The sequence below is a fragment of the Polyodon spathula genome, chromosome 8 (assembly GCF_017654505.1).
Source record: "Polyodon spathula isolate WHYD16114869_AA chromosome 8, ASM1765450v1, whole genome shotgun sequence".
Taxonomy (NCBI): Eukaryota; Metazoa; Chordata; class Actinopteri; order Acipenseriformes; family Polyodontidae; genus Polyodon; species Polyodon spathula.
In genome coordinates, this window is record NC_054541.1 from 32,784,403 (window position 1) to 32,796,733 (window position 12,331).

The window sequence follows — 12,331 nt, forward strand, 5'->3', positions numbered from 1 at the left end:
TATTAACATATCTATTTTTGAAAGCATTCTTACTTTACAGCATTTTTTCACACCTGCCTAAAACTTTTGCACAGTACTGTGTGTGTGTGTATATATATACACAATACTAGTTAAATGTAACCGGCCCAGTCGGGCCTGTGGTGCTTCAAAACTACCGGCCAATCTGCGCTCTCTACAGGCAGCATCATTCATTCACATGCAGGTGTAACCGAGATTCCAACTGAATGATTGATTAACAATCGAGGCTTGGGGTTGAGTGTTCGATGTGTGGAGAACAGGTGAGAGAGAGAAGATATACATTCTATAACAATTGCTATTTTATGCTGGAAGTGCCAGCACGGTACTTGTGTTCTGTTTGTCCACTGTGTGTCTAGTGTTGGTCAGATTTGTTCGTCTCTTTATTTGGCCTAAAGTGCCGTGTCCTGTTTTTGTACAACTGTTTTATTTTCCGGTAATAATAAACCGCGCAGCAGCGCATTCATTCATTTTTTTACTCTCAGTGCTGTGTATTCGTTTTTGGTCTGATGTCACCAAAAGGCAGTTTGCCCCAGCGCCCTATACAGTAAGCAATCTTTTATGGTTCAATATTCTGAAATCCTCCCTGAAGTGCAGACTTCATGTTAAGCAGTTAATGGTATGAATGAATGAATACTTTAAAAACAAAATTACAAGTGAATCTAGAAAACAGATTTAAAAATCACACAGATAAGAACGATGGCAGAATGTTTTGTTAATAAGTTAACTATTGATTCAGTAATACCCGTTATACACTTAACTCATATTTGTATCACTTTCATTTGTTTTCATTACAATTCTCTCATCAACCCTCTTTTCTAATTTGAACACGTGGCTGTTAATCTAGGACTAGAAAACCTCTACACTAATATACTGTAAATTAAAAACAAAACACAAAATAGTAGCAGGTATTTATGCTATGTTACTCTGACTGAATAATTTAACTACAAGACAGAGGGAGAAAAAGGACACAGTCACAATGGCACAAAACAGAACCCCTTCATTAGTAGCACTTAAAATGTATAGCAACTTACAAGTTGTTCTGATTTGACACAGAACAGCTGGATGGTTTTCGCTGAATTTTTCGCCACAGCTAAACTCAAATTTGGATCCACAGCAGCCACATTCAGTTCACTGAAAGTTAAAACAGACATGCCAAAACAAATTTCAGTGAACACATACCAGATCAGTTATAACGCTCGTTACATATACATTCTTCTTTGCCAATTTCCATTCTAAACACAAAGGTTTCCAAAACAACTATGTGTTAAAAAATTAACAAACATAACCATTGCAATATTAAAGAAAGGGTGTTCATGTAACACTGGTGCTTTTAGGTACATCTACACTGCCAACAGCAACACACACACATTCAATCCATCTTGTTGCCAATGTTTGATAAAAAAAAAAAAAGATTCTTAGATTTCTACTGATAAAGAATACATCTGGCATTCCATATCAAATCATTTTGTTAATTTCATGGACATGAACATCACTTTATCTTTTAAAAGAATACATTATTCTCACTGATAATTATTTTTTATTAAATTATTTTTACTTTAACACATTGAACTGATTGTGTGTTTAAAAGTAATAGATTACTAATTTGCAGATTGTTTTTGTATAAAATGTGGAAAATGAGGCGCTGCCATTTATTTATTTACATACACCCTTACGGGTTGCTGGACTTTGTTCCAAGCACTTCATACAGTGCAGAGAGGTGGTTATTCCATACCTTGATATTGTTTTAACGATGCTCTCAAGTTCATCGCTGGAAGGAGGATTGCGTCCCCCAGGAGGGAAGACTAGGTTGATGGGGTCAAACAGGCGGGAGAGTGACTTGGACAGGTAAGCTGCTTCATATGGCTGGAGGGAGTCCTTCAGAGCTTTCTCTGGACTAAAAACAAAACACACAGTGAATGCCACCTTGAAGAGTACTAATGGTGTTCAAGGATTTCATACAGTAATAATTTATATTAATGATTTACGTTGCCACAAAACTATTAGGCTTCTGTTGATCAGCCTCGTAAGCCTATCAAACGTTAAGATGTGGGAAATTAGACTTTTATGCCACACATCTTCCACAGACAAACATTTCAAGGTGTTCTGCTGCAGTCATTTAATCAGGAAGTCAGAGCAAAAAACCAGAACGTTGTTTTTTTTTTTTTTAAACAATCAAACAAAGAATCATTACTCAGCCTTGAAATTAGCTGCACATCCAAAGCTAAATAATATATTACACAAGTGACTACTGTATTAGGCTAAAACCGATTCTTGGATTACAGACTTGTATTTCTGATACCAAACCAAGCAAATTATCCAATATAATACGTACAGTAAATAAAACTTCATGTGTGAATAGAAAATAATATATTCTCTACATCAAGCATGTTCAGTAACATTAACAATGTAGGTTGTAGGGAAATAAACAACAACTCTAAGTTCTAATTATTAATATGTGTGACTACTTTAGGTTGGCTCAGAGGCCATAGCAGCTGTATACAATGTTTTCACAATATACAAAAGACTTATTAATTAAATGTTATTTGGTCTGCATAATTCATACTAAGTACCAGTTTAAGTATATATTTAAGGAAACTATTTAATATATTTTTTTTAAAAATACATTGTTTTTTATAATTCAAGTTATCTCTGCAACAACAACGGTGCATTGCATCTTTACTACTGGTAATGAAACAATTTACCAATCTCATAAACCCCAGGTTACACACGAGAAACCCAGTGATTCACATTCAGACCCCTTCCCATATAATTCAGAAAAGCTTATATTATTCTATTTTTTTTGTTGTTGCCATAAATGCATTTACCTATAGATGGAGTATTTCTCAATAAATAAATAAAATATGGCAAATGTCTATCCTGCATGCTAAAATGAACCAGCACTGCCTCGGGTTCTCAATTGGATTAGTGTGTAGATTCTGTGGAGGCCAGTCAGTCATTGCCAGCTCCCCATCAGTGGCTTTTACCTCTTTAAAAATTGTGCTTATTTAGTACTGCAGTGTGTTTTGGACCATTACTGGGCCGGAACTGAATTCACGGTCCGAATGACTCCCTTCTATGGAGTGAACATTTTTTGTGTTTGAGTTTTTAACATCGATTCTCTTGCATAGCAAGCTTAGCCAGTGACAGTACCAAAATGTTTTACACATACGAAACGTGAAGGTCAAGTCTATTCTATTTCACTACATACCTTCATACATTGATGAACCTGCTGACTTCTTGGAGGGGGGGGGGGGGGGGGGGGGGGGGGGGGGGTTATTTTTTTTACACAAAAGTCAAGGAAGAATTATGATAATAAATTTCACTGGGGTTCCCATAGCCCATGGAGGGTTTAGTTCTGCCAGGCCAAAAAATATCCCAGTATCACAAAATGGCTCAATTCCATCACACAGGTTGCAAATACACACATGGATTGATTTCTGTTTCTTATAAAAGTAGTTTTACATTCTTGATGAATGAAAAGACCCTCCAGGCTTTTGATTCGCAATATGTCTAAATATAGAAGCACTCAACTTCTTGTACAGTATCAGGTGGGCAGCTGCTTCAAAATGGAAGGCCGCTGTTGGACTGAAGATGTTCTTATGTGTCCCTGGGTTATAGAGATTGGGAAGGATGTGGCTTTCAGACTGGCTGCCAGCCAATTCTAATGCTTTCTGTGATTTATTGAGAATTAGCACCTTGAACTTCTTCTCAAACAGTATATACAAGATGTGTTTGGATAGAATACATTATGTACAGGAAAAGACTAAACCCAGTAAATTGCATCGGATAGACATTTATTTAATTTGTTCTATCTATCATCTCCCTTGGTTGTAGGAATCGGGCGGCTCTTGGATAAACCCTGCTTAGATCTGAGAAACTCCCCCCCCCCCCCCCTGGCCACTCTTTCAATTTAGAATGGATTTCTGTTGACTGCCTCTTGCTGCGGTGGGGTGAAGTTTAGCACAGGGGAAATGAGACCGGGATAGTAGTTGGGTATTTTCTCATGAACTTTGGGGCTAGAAGTCCTGTTATGGTTTAAGGAGTTTCCATTAACAGCTTGCTCACCAGCTGGGGTGATAAATATGTTTTTGCTTTTCTAATGGTACAGTGTGTGTATATACTTAATATGAAAAAGCTACTAGATTTAGTTGGGATCATAAAAAGTTGGGAAGCAAAGACTGAATGAAATTTGACTCACACCGATCTTTGTAATTACAAGGTAAAATCTACCATAGCAGATAAACACTGTAGCTCTTGTCTCCACTGGAAATTATGCAGCTTTTTTGTTTTAGTTCTATTACAAACATCCTACACTGAGGGTGGCTTTTCAATTATTTCCTGGCAACATTAGGTTATCCTCTCAGAATGATAATTTTTGTAGTTGCCAATCCTTAGATGTAATAAATGTATGCAACAGGTAGTCTCTTCCTCTTATCATGGGTCTGATTAAAAATAGATATTTACCAGTTCTCTTCTGGCCTTCCTTCTTAGAGACTACAACATGCGTGTACATAGAGATGCACTGCTGCATACAGAGCAGCAGTGTAAGCAATGGAGGTTGCAACAGATTCCTTACAGACAGTCTACAATCACCTCCTTCCATCCCAAATCAGTTTTTGTTCCTCACCTTCTGGGCGAAGCAGTTACACTCCTATGGTAGGTCATTGTGTCTACACAAACTTTTTTGCACTGTAGTAAACGTTGCAAAAAAAGACAAGCATAAAACAGGACTTCTGTCAATAAGATTTCCCACAATGCCCTACAGCAGGGGTGTCAAACATATGGTCCGCGGGCTGGATCCGACCCCCGGAGCGATGTCATCCGGCCCACGGAATATAATTTTTTTTATTCACTAGAATACACGTAAAAAAAAATAAATAAAAAAAATAGTGCTGGGACAAACAAAAGAATGAACGTTTTTCACATGTATTCAAAGGCAAACAACTAATGTCTGTGTCAGTCAGAAATTATTTTATCTGTGTGAGATTTTATATTATATATAGATTGCGGAAGCCGGCAGTGTGATTTACTCTGCTGGAGCATTACTCTTGCTAAATAAAACAGCTTTCAATTTTGGAAGATAAAAGTTGTACGCTTGGATTCTTAATGCCGCTACAACTGGGGTCCGTTTCTGTCTGCAATATTATGAAACAGGTCATGCTTGCAAAACTCATTAATCAATGTTTTAATTTTCTTTCAAGATGCAATCCTAGTTTTTGTTAAGTGGAATGCAAAAAACTAATTAAACAGTGAGTAAATATTGTTTACTATTCCTGTATATCTATCATATTTCTTGCCATGGTTTGCTTCATAGTGTCTTTTAAAGTTGTATTATTTCACAAGACACATTTTGCTTACAAATAAAGCACACTGGCTTTCCATTCATGCCCTCAAAGAAATACGAAATTCCCCATTTCTCTTGAAACACACAGCACTCTCGTTCCACCTTTCTCTTCACGGATAAAGACACGATGACACTTGTCACTACAGAACCTTGTTCTGGTATCACTGGTGTTCACAGCTTTACCAATGAGCTTGACCTCTGTAGTAAGATTTATTTTATTTGTTTTAGTCTGCATACTGTAGGTATTCGTTCTAAAGTGATCACATACATTTATAACAGAAAGCCTACTAAAGGAACTGTGTAAATCATGTGATGTGAGGCTCACTGCATCTCGCTAAGCAAAATAATGGTATTTTAACGACTAATTAAAATTGGTGTAATTGGATTTCTTTAATTAGAAACCTCATTTAAATAAGTGTTTCAATATCAATTTCATTATTAAGTGATTTCTGAGAAATAGGAGCCTTCACACTATTTAAAAAAATAAACAGATAAGAAAATAAATTAAAAAAAAAAAAAAAAAAAAAACCTTACTCATAATCTTGTTTCTTCTGCATGAAAATATCCTGCAAATCCACATCTCCTGGAAGCAATTCAGGAGGCAGATCTGAGTTCCCATTGCCAGTCAGAGTGCCCTGAATGCTCTGGCTGTACTGCTGAAGACGCTTCCACAGATCATTGTACAATCTTAGCAGCTTCGGGTATTCACCCTCCAACGCCTGCTTCAGAAATGAGGAGGCTTAAAAATAAAAATAAATAAATTAATAAATAAATAATTCCAGTTAACACATCTGCTATACAATAACCACACAAACAGCTGTTACGCTGTAAATTAGTCTCAGGTCATTTATTGATGTTCTGTTGTACATGCAGCTATAGGGGAGAAACAATACATGTAATCAGATCCCAGATTTAACTGGGGTCTGGCAGCTTGAATTCATGGAACCCAGTCATTTAAATACTGCTATATAGATTAAGTAAAAATACAAGGCTAAGTCAAATAGAAGTTGAATCTGTTGCACAGATAAAGGCATGATTTAAAAACCTTCTACTTGACATTGATAGTTTTGCCTCAGAAAATTATGATTGAGGATTTAAAGTTATGGGTGAACAAAGTACATCAGTGCGAGATCCACTCAAAGCAAGAAGAAACAGATACCTGAAATCTCACACTCAACAATCTTTACAATTTACAAGGAAAACTATGCTATTCATAATACTGTGGAAGGCATTAGACAAAGCATTAAAACAATGTTGACAATTTATAGTTTTACCCTAAATTATCATGGCGCATATAAAGTAATGGATGACGTATTGGAATTATTCACATAGTTTAATTAAAAAAAACATTACTTGAATAGCTCATGAGTTAAACTTTGTAAACAGGTATTTCTTAAAACGCAGGACTAGTAAAATTACCAGTTTGATTCATTCCATATTTTCCACTGTATTTCAGACTTGGCTGTGAAACTCCTGGCTCTTCCCTTCCAAGTCGACAGACTCGCTCCTCAAAAATGTAACCCCAACCCCCCCACCAAAAACAAATTCCGAAAATCTTTAAAATAAAAAACTGAACCAAAACTGCACTAATGCAAAGAAAGAAATTAAATTATATTCTTTAGGTGATCACTTTGATATAACTCTCTCCAAACACAGAATATTGTGTTTATTACACAGATTTACCTTCCAAAAATTCTGTTGACAGATAGGTAAATTGGTAGGTTAGGTTGAGGTGTGTCGAGAATCCCTGAAGATCAAGAATCCAGTCACAAACAATAAATGTAAATAAACGATTGAAAACCAGGACTTATTGGTCACGTGTGTCTGGCAACTCCAACGTAGGCTACAATTAGCTGCCCAAATATTCTCTAGCTACTGCTTGCCAATTGACCACTGAAACACCGGGAACCAACGAAATACAAGCAGCTTGATAACATGCAAACTCAAGCTGGGCAGTAAAATTGCTATGTGTATTTTTACACATTAAATTTTAATATCATATTTTTTCAATGCGTAAAAAACACCCAATATGCAGCTTATCTGGTGTGCTGACTGGCACTATACTGTAGCTTAGTTGTAAAATCTCCAAGTTAAAGGTTCGGCCGAAGCAAACCATTTACACAATTTAATTCCATCTGTGTACAAATTGCCGTTATTTCCTGCGTCGTGTACTGCTAATAAACAAACAGAGGCATCACTTATTTCTCTAGGTGTAGTAACACGAAACTATGATGTATCTATGCAAAATCAACAATACTTTTTAATAAAAGAAAATTCCAATCAAAACCTGATAGCAAGAATAAAAAAAACAGAGTTAAAAAGCACTGAATCTTGCTGTCAGCTCAACAGAGAATTAGTCTCTTATTTTTAATAAACCATTAATCTGCATTCTTGTGGCAAATAAATTGATTTGACACATCAACGGCAACCTCTTCCCTCCTTGACATTTATTCATGCCGAATAAAAGGGATTCAACCACATCAATAAAACTGGACGTTAAATTTGTTATTCTCTGCTTGCCAAGGTAGATTGAACACCTGAGGCTAAACTGGAAACTGCAACACCTCATCAATTATTTCATTATTCTCAGATATTTGCCATGAACAAAATATTTTAAAAAGGTTCTAGTTTCAAAATATGAAAAATAAAACAGCTGGGGAACAAATTATAAATCAAGTGTCGGTTTTGACATCCCTCAAGTAATCAGATAATGTGAGGCCTTTCATCCTGCTGTATGTTTAAATACATGCACTTGAAGAGAAAAGATTAAAAAAACTCAACTTGACTAAAGCAGTTATTTAAAATAATAAAATTGACGGTTTAAGCCACATACTGGAACTAAATCCATTTTTAAAACTCTTCAGTATTTCCATATTTAATATTGATAGTCAGATGAGGATATGTCTACACAGGTATAGACAGTATTAAACATAAAAACAAAAAACAAACAGTTTTCATAACAGAAGGATAGAAATAATGGCTTGGTCTACATGCAGTACCTACTGAGTTGGGCAGTATTGCCAGAATTGACTTGGCACAAACGACTCATTACAAGTAAAAATAAAATCATGCATCCCATCTCATTTGACCAGTTACATGTTTATTGGCATTACTGTATGTACATTATAAGTACAAACACTTCTCATTTAAGGAACTAGACAAAAAAGAGAGTAACGTTCTGGTTTAAAGTGAAGTTACACTAAACTGTAGTCTATACACTGCACTGCAGCGATGGAGGCCTACCAACCAGTCTGATCCGTTCACAAGCAATTTTTGTCAAAAGTTGCAACAAGTTTGAGAGGTCAAGGAGACAGAGAGGATTTTTGTTTCGCCCCCTATACGTTTATTAACTCAATAAGTTAGTAGAAAGTGCTTTTATTTTCCTCGTTTGTTCCTCCCGTTTTCAGTGACATTTTCCACTTGGTGGGCCTGTCTTGTATGCTGGGTTTGGGATGTTTAAAGATATCTAATCAAAACCCAATTATACATTTTAGAACACTGTTTGATCAGTATGTTGTGTCATTGTCTTCCCCCTCTTCCTCCATCATCATCCAGCTTTCAAGTATACCGAACTAAGCTTAAGTGACTTCAATAATAAAAGTATGCCCTGACCATCCAGTCTCCCAGACATGTCAATTTTCTGTTACCTATCGCACACACATTTCCTCAAAGTGAAATCTTAAAACTACAAAAACAATCAAAAAACATGAAAATAATAGAGGAATATACTGCATATAAACAAACACAGAATACAATACCACTGAACATATAAAAAGGTCACATTTTTAACAATGAATTAGAATTTATACTATTAGTTGTTGTCAGAGTAGTAGTATTTTAAGAAATGTGATAAAAGGTGTTTTTGCAGTGGAACTGAATTCCTACGGTTTTATTTCCCCAATCTGTTAAGTAGATCCAGACACAATATGAAAGTATGAATTACTGAGTTGTATACCTCAGCCAACATAGAGAATTATGGATTAGGTTTAAAGAAACCTAGATTCTGGGTAATTCAATCTAAAATGACTACGGCCGGCAAACAGCCAAGTTGAAATGTGTCAAACTGACAGAAAGCTGAAAGAATGGGAGAAGCTGAATGGTAACAGTAGGACTTAGGAGATTTAGGAGACATCATTGCATATAAAACACATAGCTCAGTCAGTCAACTATGACGCATTCTAACCACTCCCTTTGGGCAGCTCAGAATCAGAAAGGAAGGACGCACTGCAATTACGAAAAGAAAAGCAAAAAAATAACACACACTTTTCTTTTTTCTTCACTGGCTGGATCAGATACTGAAGATCAATGTCTCAAATGAGCTTGACATGGTCCAATAAAAAATACATAATAATCTTGATTTCCACAAGGGGCGTTATGTTATATTCCCCTTAATTTTCTTTACACTCAACACTTACTATATTGTACATATGTACAATTATTCTGTGTTATTGAAAAATAAAATTTTTTAGTTCTGAACATGGGCAATTACATATAGAGAATTATACTTACAGTTTGTAGCCTTTTGGAACTCAATAGAAAGGATCTGTGTGACAGCATTCCAAAATGTACACAAGATGTCTGCTTGGCCATCCTATAAAATAAAATGTCAAATGAATTGGAAATCATCTACAAAAATTGTATTTAATACAATAACATTATGAACAAGTCTCAGAAGGTTTCTATACACCACCTCCAGTATCCGCAACTCAATACTGCATGCTTTATCTTAAAGAGTTAGTAGCTGGGTTCCGAAGAATGTAGCCTTACACATCCCCACGTGTTGCTACAACTGTTTAAAATAATGTACCTGGATTTTTTTTTCATTGTTCACCCTGACAACTTTTTACACTTAAACTTTAAAGTGTTTCAAAGCTCTTTTCAATATGGCTGCTCTAGTGCAATGGAGTTTGAGATCTGTCCTCTAAATCACTGCAGAAAGAGCAGTTAAAAAAAAAAAAACAACAACAACAAAAAAAAAAAACACACATAACAAGTGCTCTGGCTTTTCAGTTCTGTACCACATCATGGATCGTTATTGTTGTGTTACCTGTTTGATAATGTGGGCAATAATCCTTACGCTACTAGTGCACTACAGCGGTCATTTCGGAAACAATGAAAAGGAAAATTGCAGGTACGTTATTTAAACAGTTGTAGCAACATGTGGGGACGTGTAACGCTATATTTCTAAAAACCTCACTACTTACTCTTTAATAGCACTGGAAATAGCAACATTGTCAATCTTTTTTACTGTTGAAAATATTTAGGTTCTTTGCTCGTATTGTCTATTCCAATTTGGAATATGAATGTATTTAAAAGATCGCACTGTTGCTGCTTCTTGGTATCTGTATTTGTAATCACTTCATGGGTTATAGTTTGAACTCACTCCAAATGTCTCTCTGCAACCTGACCACTCGATGTACCTAAAAAAAGTACCAGGATGCAGGATCGGTACTGAATAACCTTAATGAATGTTAAAAAAAATAAGTGAAGAATCAAAACAAGCTCAATAAAAGGGGGGCCTGTAATCATGTTAATAAACTTTATAAAACATTTGTTAGTACTCCTTTAGGATTGGTGTCTCTGTTCCATTTTAACAGAATTTCTTTTGACCTTGCTTTCCCTTTGAGAAAACCTTTAAGACACAGAAAAGATGCATTTATACTTTTTCACCTAGGCGTGCCTTAATAACAGATACCTCATCTGCCTGTCACTGCAAAAAAGCAACATTGCTTTAATATGTATTTACCTTTACAGACTTGGAAAAGAAAGCCAAAATCAACAGGCCTTTTCTATATCTAGGTACAAACTCCAAATGCAATTCCATTACAGAAACAAGCCTGTATAAATAACATTGTGAGATAAGCTGCTTGCTTAGGTAGGGAAGACTATTCAGTGCTTCCTTATAGAATGCCCCACTGCAAAGTGTCAAGATGCATTTTGAAGAATGTTTACAAGTTACTGTAATAATCCATCATCAACCCACTTTGTGATTGATGCATTCATCCTAGTGCTGAAAACACACATTGGAATATACTGGTATGAGGTCATCTGTCAAGACGACCCTGGTGTCCTTTGCTGTAGCACAAAATAAACTAAGCAATTTCATATTTTTTGCAGCGTCACAAACAAGAACATTCATCTTAAATAATGGATGCTACATAAGGCTGAGGTTTGTTGATATCTATTTACAAGCATTATGGGTCTCCCTTGAAAACTCATGTTAAGACACATTTTCCTTTATTATGATGGGGCGCTAGTTAAACACTTAGCACATTACGTAAACATATCCCAGATCATTACAATACTTCTGTAGTGTATGTGAAGTGACCTTGAGTTACAATGCAAACCACTAAATATCATGAAATATAAATAGCAGACTCACACACTTGGCAAGCATGTTGCCAATTATAAAGCACTGGAGGAACTATAATGCGAAAACCATTAAAAGAATGTATAAATCACAAATCGAAGTGACAAAAAGAAACTAGGGTTGTACCAAGGATGTCACCAAAGAACAAAGCCATTTGCTATTTAAACGCACGCGTATCACTGTCATTTAAAATGCAATTCCCTACAGTAAGAGCAGCCCGGTTAAATGAGTTATGTGATGCACTGGATTATCATTTCAACTGTGTGGCAAATCATCCTCCACCAGCTGCCTGCCTCTCTGGAGCAGTGGATGAAGGTCACTGCCTTCCCAAAGATAACCTACACTTATACCTCTTGGAACAAAAAAGGATCTCCTTAAGCCTTGTCAAAAGAGACATGTTTCTATACAAATAATCCAGCTGTTGCAAGACAGCAGTATGTACCGCTGGGCAAATCACTGCCACAGGGAGGTGGAAAAAAAAAAAAAGCAAAAGATCAGTTTTTTTTTTTTTTCATTATACTCTGTGTTCTTCAAGAACACAGGTCGCTGTCTGCCACTACAATTTCCTTTAACCTTGAGAGAAACAGGTCTTTCAAAAA

General features: G+C 36.0%; 1 protein-coding gene across 1 annotated transcript in view; it reads right to left on the bottom strand.

Moving 5' to 3' along the window:
• Window positions 1–12,331, bottom strand: part of cog5 (component of oligomeric golgi complex 5) — a 115,013-nt gene that overhangs the window by 34,391 nt on the left and 68,291 nt on the right. Inside the window, exons 11-14 of the mRNA XM_041257631.1 lie at window positions 9,872–9,953; window positions 5,897–6,101; window positions 1,751–1,912; window positions 1,050–1,149 (exon numbers count right to left, since the gene is read on the bottom strand). Of these exons, the coding sequence (XP_041113565.1) occupies window positions 1,050–1,149; window positions 1,751–1,912; window positions 5,897–6,101; window positions 9,872–9,953 (549 nt within the window). The remainder of the gene's footprint in view (window positions 1–1,049; window positions 1,150–1,750; window positions 1,913–5,896; window positions 6,102–9,871; window positions 9,954–12,331) is intronic.